The sequence below is a fragment of the Miniopterus schreibersii genome (assembly GCF_964146895.1).
Source record: "Miniopterus schreibersii genome assembly, chromosome: 1".
Lineage (NCBI taxonomy): Eukaryota > Metazoa > Chordata > Mammalia > Chiroptera > Miniopteridae > Miniopterus > Miniopterus schreibersii.
The window spans coordinates 43,852,851-43,863,508 of NC_138101.1; the positions used below are offsets into that span (position 1 = coordinate 43,852,851).

General features: G+C 44.7%; 1 protein-coding gene across 7 annotated transcripts in view; it reads left to right on the forward strand.

Annotated features, from left to right (window-relative positions):
• Positions 1–10,109, forward strand: part of SHROOM3 (shroom family member 3) — a 270,211-nt gene extending 260,102 nt beyond the window's left edge. For all 7 annotated transcript variants that reach the window (XM_081148821.1, XM_081148819.1, XM_081148820.1 and 4 more), the window contains 2 exons: positions 3,667–3,939; positions 9,145–10,109. In XM_081148821.1, coding sequence (XP_081004947.1) covers positions 3,667–3,939; positions 9,145–9,552 — 681 coding nt within the window. In that variant the 3' untranslated portion in view covers positions 9,553–10,109. The remainder of the gene's footprint in view (positions 1–3,666; positions 3,940–9,144) is intronic.
• The last annotated feature ends 549 nt before the right edge of the window (positions 10,110–10,658 follow it).

A 10,658-nucleotide genomic window follows, 5' to 3' on the forward strand; every position in this document is an offset into this window, starting at 1 on the left:
CAGGCACAAAAGCTCAAGCGACCTGCCTGACAGTGAGTTTCTGTCAGCCGGTCTCCTGACCCCTGGCCCATGTCCCCCTGGAGCAGGAGCAGCGAGGAGGTGGAACAGCCCAGCAGGATTGCTGCGAGCAGATGGGGAGGGACGGAGGGAGGGCCTCCTAAACTATGCTAGAGAAAGAACCAGTGTAAATAGCATCTCACACAGGTTGGGTTAAGTTTATCCCAGATGAGAAGTTCAGTGGATAAATGTCAGTGATTTTGCAAATCAGTAGCTCCCAAGAGACTAGTCTGTTGTTAACAAACAAGCAAAAAAAAACAACCAAAATACCTCTTCTCTCTCTCCAGTGCATTCTGCAGGTAGAAGCTGGTAGTTTTTTGGGAAGAGATCTGCCTGGCAAAGAAATGGCTATTGAGTATAGCCAACTTTCCCTTGTGGCCTCCAGTTACTCAAATCCCTTTTAACTGCACTTTAAAACCCAAATTTCCATATTTTAAGGGCTTGGTAAAATAAAAAAATTCAAGTACCATCAAAATATGCAGCATTTGGGCCAGAAGTGACTGAATTGACTGCTTAGTGTACTTGTATTAGCATATATGGCCGAGCTGCTGATGTATCGCATTACATCCCAGCAAATCCCTTTCAGAAATCACACCACCACAAAATGTGCATTGGTCCTTCCCAGAGAGGCCTCCCTGGGTCACTCCTAGGCATTTTCATCCCATTCTGCTCTTCCTCACACCGGGAAGTCGGGAGGACACACCAGCTCCTGTACTGGTGGCTTACGGTGCTGCCCAGGATCGATGCCTTTGAAAACCGAAACAGGAGGGACTGAGTGGATTAAACCGCTGAGCCTGACCACAGATGGCTCTCAACTGTGCCAGCTTCTTTGGCCCATCCTTGCTCACTGAACTGTGCTTAGTTGGTGGCTGCCCTTTCAGCACTGCTGACCTGTCACCATTAAAGCCAGAACCAGGTATGGACATTATAGCCTTACTTGGACTGAAAGCTTCTTAGAAAGCTGGGGAGCCAAGTTCAGCAGAAACTCCGAGGAAGAGTTCTTTCCTGTCTTCACCACTCACCCCCACATGTGAAGACAGACTTATTCGTACTGACTCCTGCTCATTTGCAAATTTAAAAATTATCATACCATCCCTTAAAATACCAGTGACTGAGAGTCATAACGATAATTTTTTAAATGATATTAATTAAATTATTAATAAAAGTGCTTTGAGTTCCTTCCGGAAATGACCACAATATTAGTTTAAAAAGAAGTCATGTAAGGAAAACACAAGGCTGTTACCATTTCCTGCTACTATTTAGTTTTTTAAAAGCCTTTTTTTGAAACTATAATTCTCAAGATGTGAGGTTGACATGGATCAAAAAACACCTAAATAAGCAGAAAGCTTTTTCCTTTGGTTGGAGTGAGAGGAACTTTGCTGCTCCGTTAACACATTTTGGGATTTTGATATGACCTAGTTGTCCATAGGAAAGTATCATCTGGCAAGCTAGGAAATGCAGGCTAAGAGGTTAAAGAATCTTGGCCTGACTTCATGTATGTATTAGGGTCTCAGTCATCTATCCGAAAAGCAGGAATGAGGACATTTGACTCGCCTTCACCCTGCCAGCAGGCATGTGGGGAGATGTGGCCGCAGGTGGTGTGAATTTCCCCCATTGCTGTCCTTGCTCTTCTCACAGGACCTGATTCCACAAAGCGAGACTGCAGCAGCCTGCTGGGAGTCTGCAGGAGGCACCTGGCAGGTTATCTTGCAGGCGAATACCGTAGCTGCCAGCCAGCATTGTTTTTTGGAAAACAGTGAGTTTTCTAGGAGACTATAAGGAAAGTTAAACACTTAACACTAAGCAATACTCTCTCCCACCTGCATTTTTCTGGGCTCAGACTCTTTAGTTGAGTAATATAACATACATATATACAGTTTTCCACTACTAAAACTCTTTTGCATTGACTTTGTCCTAATGAAACAGCTTGAGGAAATTGAAGATTATAACCCATGATGAGAGGTTAAAGCAGGTAGGAATCTTCTTTAAATCCTTACCTGAGGATATGTTTATTGATTTTTTTTAGAGAGAGAGGAAGGGGGAGAGAAAGAGAAACATCGATCTGTTGCCTCCGTATGCACCCCGACCAGGGATCAAACCCACAACCTAGGTATGCGCCCTGACTGGGAATCAAACCTGCAAACTTGGTGTATGGGACAGTGCTCCAGTCAACCGAGCCACCTGGCCAGGGCCAGATAAGAATTTTTAAATCACCCTTCAGCCGCTGGGATTCGGCACGTCAAGAAGACAATGTGATGTCACCCAGAACTTGGACATTTCAGGAACATTATGAACCTGACTTAGATTGAAGTATATCTAGTGGTCCAACTCCGAGATGGGCAGATTGTGGAGAAATAAATATTCCCCTTTATCATTATGATTATTGTATTCTCTGATGCTGATGTTGAAGAAATAATACAAAAATGTCATCAGTACTCTTCAAGTCTACTAGTCAAAACTACTTCTATTTCTCCCCTTCTTTTAAAATGAAGATTTACTCTGACATAGAAATTGTGGCCCTCTGTACCCAGTTCCCAGCTGAAGCCACACAGCCAAGCTGGGGCCTTTGCAGTAGTGAAACCTGCTTCTTCAACTGCAGAAGACTCTGTCCTTCCATCTGGCTGCCTCAGGCTAAGAGAGAAAAATGGAAGACTGCAAAGCCATGGAATTAGTTTCTCGTTGCAAAGAAGTAGTAGACACTTTATATAAATGAAGTCAAGCTTGAGACCACTAAGACCTTTACTTTATACCTTCAATTAAATATATTGGCTATTTGTGTAACTCTTGTTTTATGTGGGTAGCAATTAAGGCGGTAAATTACATAGCTCTAGTAAATGGGGACAGTGGGGGGCTGCCGTGGAAAGAACAAGGAGCTGAATTCTGATCAAGGTCTCGTGCATATTTATAGTGATTGCCTAAGGGAGCCCCTCAAGTCAGGCTGCTTTGCGTTCAAGGCAGCCCCACATAATGGTACGTGTGTCTTAGATCTCATTTCACCTCACTGAGTCTTAGTTGCCTCACCTATTATATGTGGATAAAATAGCATCTACTACAAAACTTTTGGGAAGACTAAATGAGATCATCCAGGTATGGTGTCTCATACAGCATCTCGCACATAGTAATTGCTCTATAAATGGTATCTGTGATTAACATTCAACTCAACTCTGTGATCTTGGGCAAGTCCCACAATTTGACTGTTGACTTCACTATTTGTAAAACAAAAATATTTATCCTACCTGCCTATGGTATTGTTGTAAGGATCAAATGAGAGTGTGTCTTTTAAAAGACTTTTAAAAGTAAGTATTTAAGAAATCAGTTGGGAAGCCAGAGCCGTACACAGCATAACACAATTGTAAAACACTAAGAGGCAATGTGTAATCAAGTGTTGGCCTGTGAGGATTGAATAGGTTCAGAAAAAAGACACTTGGGATATTGGGGGAAAGGAAGGAGTACTGTGGCCTAACGTTAGGGGACAGTCCATACAGAGCGGGAGGCCTTCAGCTGAGCCTTGAAGAAAAGACTCAGGATGTGGTTGGGAGAACTGAATCTTCCTCCCATCGGCCACTCCGGCTGGCTAACCTTTGCTGTGCGTCTCCTCTGTGGTTACAGGCCGAGCTGATTGGAAGCCTCACCCACAAGCTTGAGATTCTCCAGGAAGCGAAGGGGAGTCTGCTGATGGACATCAAGCTCAACAATGCCTTGGGAGAAGAGGTGGAGGCTTTGATCAGTGAGCTCTGCAAGCCCAATGAGTTTGACAAGTACAAGATGTTCATCGGGGACTTGGACAAGGTGGTAAACCTGCTGCTCTCCCTCTCGGGGCGCCTGGCCCGCGTGGAGAACGTCCTCAGTGGCCTTGGTGAAGATGCCAGTAAAGAAGAAAGGGTAGGTGGCCTAGCGATGCAGTTCAACAAGTTTTCCCCCCGAGCCCATGGTCACAGAGAAGTATGATTAGACACGGTCCCTTCTCTCAAGAAGATTACAATCTATCTGGGGCAGGGAGAGAGTCCAAAGTATAGATAACCAGGGGACAGAGAAGAAGGCATGTTCCATGCCAAGATGTAATGCTGACACTGCAGGCCCAGGGAACACTCAGGAGAGAGTTTTTCCTTTTTAATGGGGGTTGACCTTAAAAAAAGGGGGCAACAGAACTTTTGGGGGTGTGGAGAGGGTGTAGGAGCATGAGCTCAAGTCCCAGGGAATCTGCAGTCACCTGGGGGGCTGCAGGCACGTGGAGAGGGTGCACCCAGGCGTCTCCCCCGCCCCCCTTACCGGGAGGAAAGAGGACAGGTCGTGGCAGTGGTGCTAATACTGGATGAAATTCCAGTCCTTCCTCTGTGTCGGGCGCTGTGGGCTTACACGGTCTCTGTGCAGTCTCCTGGGAGCCTCACAGCAGACCAGTAAGTGACGGCGCCAGGATCCGAGGAGTCCTGCTGCGGACCCCAAACACTCTTCACCTCACTGAACTTACTTCCATTGCTACAGGGCATTCGTCACCGACTCATCTCTACAACACATGCTGGTTGACTAGTATGTGCCACTGGTTGGTCTGGGCACTTGGGATGTATCTGTGAACAAAGCAGACAGATCCCTGCTCTCACAGAACTAACGTAACAAGGGAAGTCAGACAAGGAACGCAGCTATTACACATGCACATGTGTGTGCGCACACACAGATACGCGCGCCAGAAGGGGACAAGGGGCCAGCCGTCAGGACGTTGCTTTGCTCTCTGGCTCCTCCTATCCACAGTGCGCTCTCTCTCGGTGCTGTCAGGGATTTCCCAATTATTTCTCCTAATGTATTAAAACTAAAGATGTCCGCTTTTCAAATACATTTTGAAAGGATTAGAAAAAGTCCAGATGGCAAGCATTTGGGAAACTTCCTGCAGCTCTGCTCCCAGTGAGTGCCCTCTGCATGTAAATGTGCTGAGCCTTAGCCCCCTCTTCTAGAAATTGTCTAACAGTACCTGCCTCAAAAGGGTCACCCTTTCCTCCTTCCATCCACTAGGCACACAGCGAAGGAGAACCTGTAAAATGCCAGGAGCTGTGTACTAGAGATGAACACTGGCTAAAGCACAGGCCCGCCCTCCAGGGGCTGGCCATGGAGTGAGGAAGACCAGTGTGCAAGCAGCACATGTACCCAGTGTGCTGGGCACAGCGATAGTCAGAGCCAAGAAAGGCTTCTCAGGTGGCGGGGTGAGGCCGGGAAGACTTCACACAGGCGGTGCTTGATAGAGTCTAGAAGAATTTCATAATCATAGATGGATTAAGAATGGAAGGGCTTCACAGTTTAGAAGGAATATCATGGACAAAGTAAAGAAAGACCATGGCATTTTCACAAACTGATTTGTATGTGGTTGGTGTGTTGGGAACATAGGGTGATTACTTGCTTCGTTTTTTAAAATAGTAAATTATAGAAAATATTAGAAAAGTATGTAGTCAGGGATTGGACAGGAAGTAGGTCCCTGATTTTTTTTATTTGATAGCTCAATCAAAAGGGGTATTCAGAACACCAAAGAAGTCAAACAGTTCAATTTAAAAAATGAGCAGAGGACCTGAATAGACACTTCTCCAAAGAGGACATGCAGATGACCAAGAGACATATGAAAAGATGCTCAACATCACTAGTCATCAGAGAGACACAAATTAAAACCACAGTGAGATATCGCCTCACACCTGTCAGAATAGCTCCATCAACAAATCAACAAACAAGTGTTGGTGAGGGTGTGGAGCAAAGGGAAACTTTGTGCATTTTGGGGGGATTGTAAATTGATGTAGCCGCTATGGAAAACAATACGTAGGTTCCTCAAAAAATTAAAAATAGAACTATATATGACCCAGCCATTCCACTTCTGTGTATTTATCCAAAGAAATCCAAAACAATTCAAAAGATATATGCACTCCTATCTTCACTGCAGCATTATTTACAACAGCCAAGATATGGAAGCAGCCTAAGCGTCCGTCGGAAGACAGCTGGGTAGAGCAGAGGTGGCAGCTGTAGACAGTTACTCGGCCGTTCGAAGGAATGAAACCTTGCCGGCTGCGACACATGGGCGGACCTGAGGGCATTATGCTGAGTAAAATAAGTCAGACAGAGAAAGAAGTAGCGCATGATTTTCCTTATATGTGGAGTCTAAAAAACAAATAACAAAAAAGAGGTATCATTGAAGGTATGGGAAGGATCATTGGCAACCAAGAAGACATAGTGAAGCCCCCCTGACCCCCGGAGCCAGCACCAGCGGGGAAGCCATTACCACCCCTGGACCTGGAGGAGCTCAGGTCTACAGCGCTGAGGCATTGGGGAAAGTGCAGCCACCACGCGGCGAGGACACAGCCAGAGAGAAATACTCCTGTTTCTTTCTCCCACCCTCCAGTCTCCTGCCCACGACTCCCACTGGCCAACCCCAGAGGACAGGGGCGCCCAGTTGAGGCGGCCGCAGAGTCCAGCTTTCCTAGGCACAGCGCCGCATTGAGGAGGGTGGGTCTGGAGGGTAAACAGTGCCCGGCACAGCAGACGGTCACAGGGACCTTGTATGTCATACTGTAGGCTGGACTCTTCAGCCTGTTGGCCGGGAAGAGCCATAAAGGAACTTCATGACCTAATCGGCCTGGGAGGCGTGAGAACGATGCTTACATACTTAAGTCTGGGAGACTTACTATAATAGTCTAGCAAAAGGCTTCAGGCTGTTAATTTGGGCCATTGTCGTGGGGACAGAGACTAGACAGTGAGTTTGAATTAGTGGGTGCGGTTCAAGAGAGGAAGGGTAGAACGGGAGGTAATCCGAGTGCCCCGTGGGGCCGCGTGGGTGTCTGAGCTAAGGGTGCTGCAGCAGGCCGCAGGGGGGGAGAAGCTGCACAGAATTCAACTCAACACTTAATGCTCACGTACGCCCTCAACTATAAGTAAGTGCTTGCTCACCTGCAAAATACTACATCAATGTTAGTTTTTGTAATGATTAGTCTTTGTTAAGAAACTAAAATACCAATAGGATAGAGCCACGGAAGACTATGTGGCCCAATAAGTGTCAAATTCAGGATAATAATTACCAGAGGGGGGAGGGGGGAGAAGATGGGGACTGGGATAAAAGTATGTGTAAGGCTTCAACTAAACCTAATTTTTTATTTTTAATCTGAAGCAAATATGAAAAGTGTTCATGTTGAGATTTGGCACTGTTATTGATGGGTACCTAGGTATTATATCATTCTTTATAAATGTCTAGTGTTTAAAATATTTCCTTTTTTTTTTAAGGTGAGGAAAAGGTTCTCAGTTTTAACTTTTATCTCTACAGTATTTTGAATGGTGTCTTCATTCAGAATCGGGGGGGGTAGGTATGTTTTTCTGATTAGAGGAGGAAGCCTATGAAAATGGAGATATTTGTAAGATAAACCTATAACTGCATTTTCCCCCCTCGACATTTTTATGTTAAGATAGGCAAGTTCAAGGAAAGTTAGGGCTGCCCAGCCGGGCGTGGCTCAGTGGTTAAGCGTCGACCTGGGATCCAGGCGATGGGGGTTTGATTCCCGGACAGGGCATATGCCCGGGTTGCGGGCTCAATCAATGACTCTCTCACCATTATTGTTTCTATCTTTCTCTCTCCCTCTCCTTTCCTCTCTCTGAAATCAATAAAGATATATTTTTTTTAAAAAAAAGGAAAGTTAGGACAAAGACACATGAGCCTTAGCTTAACCCTATTTAAGCTAATTTGTATTGAGGTATATATTTAAATAATCTATTTCTTGATTAATTTCCATTTTAATGTTTCTCAGTCACTTTGGCCTGAAAAATCTGAATGATTAAGTATAAAATTTCTTAAAATTTTAAAATGATGCCCGGCCGGGCATGGCTTAGTGGTTGAGCATCAACCGACCTATGATCCAGGAGATTCCCAGTCAGGGCACATGCCCAGGTTGCAGGCTCAATCCCCAGTGACTCTCTCATCGATGTTTCTCTCTCTCTCTCTCTCTCTCTCTCTCTCTCTCCCTCTCCCTCTCCCTCTCCCTCTCTCTCTCCCTCTCCCTCTCCCTCTCCCTCCCTCCCTCCCTCCCTCTCCTTTCCTCTCTGAAATCAATAAAGATATATTTAAAAAAAATTTTTGATGACATTCATTATATGTCAGCATGTTAAATTAAAAAAAAAAAAAACCCTTAAAAAATTTTATAAAGTACATTAGCTTTAAAGATAACAAGAAACTCCGAATATGAAATTGCCATCATTATTAAATAGAATTTCTATTATGTTAGATTCAGGGGAGTGAAAGAGACCTGGAAAATGGAAATTGATTTCTTTAGAGATCGTAAATATGATGTTCCCATTGTTGATTGTGGGTTAGGACAGAGGATCTCAAACTTTAGCTGCAAAAGAATCACCTAGAAAGCTTGTTAAACCACATATTTCTGGGCCCCACCCCCAGAGCTTTTGATTCAGTAGGTAAAATAGGGCCTGAAAATTTCTAACAAATTCTCAGGTTAGCTGCTGCTGGTCCACACAATTGGAAAACCACTATACAGTATATAGAAGTAGTTGATGGCTTGCCTTTTCCTCTGCAATTTTCTTACTATTGTAAGTTATACATAAAATTTGCCATCTTAACCATTTTAAAGTACCTAATTCAGTAATATTTAATACATTCATATTATTGTACATCCATTTGCAGAAATCTTTCATCTTGCAAAGCTGGAACTCCGTCCTCATTAAACAATAACGCCCCATTTCCGCACCTCCTAGGCCCTGGCAACCACGGTTCTGCTCTCTGTCTCCATGATTTTGACTATTCTAAGAACCTCACATAAGTGAAATCATTGGTTGTGCTTTTAAGTACAAAAGCCTAAAATCAAGCCTTTACGCAGCCAATTTAAGGCAATCTGTCTCAAGTTAAAGCTGCCACATGACTTCACAAGTTAGAGAACCAGCATACACAACCGAAGGGCAGTAAACTGATCTTCAAAAACATTAGCCCTCCGTAATTTAGAGTGACGGTTTAAAAGAGAAGCCTGGGTATTGTGCAGTCCTGTAAAAGGTGTCGTTGTGGGCGGCTTGGTTCTCTCCCCCCGCCCCTTGCCCTTTGCTCACCCGCTCCTTGTGCCCTGGCAGAGCTCTCTCAGCGAGAAGAGGAAGGTCCTGGCCGCGCAGCACGAGGATGCCCGGGAGCTCAAGGAGAACCTGGACCGGCGGGAGCGCGTGGTGTGGGACATCCTGGCCAACTACCTGTCGGAGGAGCAGCTCCAGGATTACCAGCATTTTGTGAAAATGAAGTCAACGCTCCTCATTGAGCAGCGGAAGCTGGACGACAAGATCAAACTGGGCCAGGAGCAGGTCAAGTGCCTGCTAGAGAGTCTCCCGTCGGATTTCGTCCCCAAGGCCGGGGCCCTGACTCTGCCCCCCGACCTCACGAGTGAAATGACTCCTGTTGGGGGGGGTGCTTTCAGTGGCATTTTCCCAACGTTAACCTCTTCCAAAACACCCAACCAAAAGATCCCCCTTCCTTCAAACACTATTTAATCTGAAAAAGGTTTCAATTACACACCACTGTTTAAACTCCATGGGTTGTGGGGGGTTTTCTGGATGAAAGGAAAAGATTCTATCCAGGGAAAAGCCTGTTATTTTCCTTCTCACCCTTCGTGATTGATCTGAGAGCTTGAATGCTGCTGGGAACTTACCCCTTTCTATTATTACTTCGTAATAGGAAGATTAATGAAACTGTGAGGACTGATTGAGGGTGTTTGATTATTTCGTTTTCAACAGGCTGAGGCAACAGACATCAGTGTGTGTCACCCTCAGGAATGTACCCACAGTGGCCTTCCTTACGTGTGGGCAGTGCATCCTGACGACAGGTACAAGGACTCGTGAATGAAGGGTCTGCAACATAAAGCCTTAAGAGAAACACAGAAAAGAAAATTGTAAAACCTTGAACATTGTTATTTATATTTTTAAAAATGAAGATCATTATGTTTGTGTGCTAACCACTTCTTTGATTCTGTTTTGTGGTGGACTTAGACAATTATGTTGGAGCTTTGTATTTTGTGAAAACTTTAATGAAATGAAGAATTCCAAAGATAGTCCCATTGAGCGTGAAGATTTGTTTCTTTTTAAACTCTTGATTTGTCTGCCTTATTTTTACAAATATGAGTAGACTTGTGTTAACCCAAATCTTGGGGGAACCCCAATTCCCACTGTTGCCAGTCCTCACCACTGCTGCAGCCAACAGGAGCACACACACCTCCAGGAAGAAGGCTTCAGGCCACAGGGGTACTGCATTATTTCCTGGGGCTTCGTGTCATCAGTGTGGTAGGAGATAAAGGGATATTTTACTGATATTTTACTTGTTAAAGTGATGTTAACAAGGACAGCAAACTCACCAGCCTGTATGACAAGAGGAAAGTTAGAAACCAAGACAATTCAAAACTGAATTCACACTGTCCTAGACAGGATTGGGGCTAAGTACTGCCTGTTTAATGAGATAGATTGTCAGGTTGTTTAATGATGCTGTTTTTAAAAGTTTTTTTTAAATGTCAAACCTATCAACCACCATTAACCATTCCCTCCACATCTGAAGATTGATTCTGAACTATCATGCTTCAATAACTTCTTAGAGGATACTTGAGAGC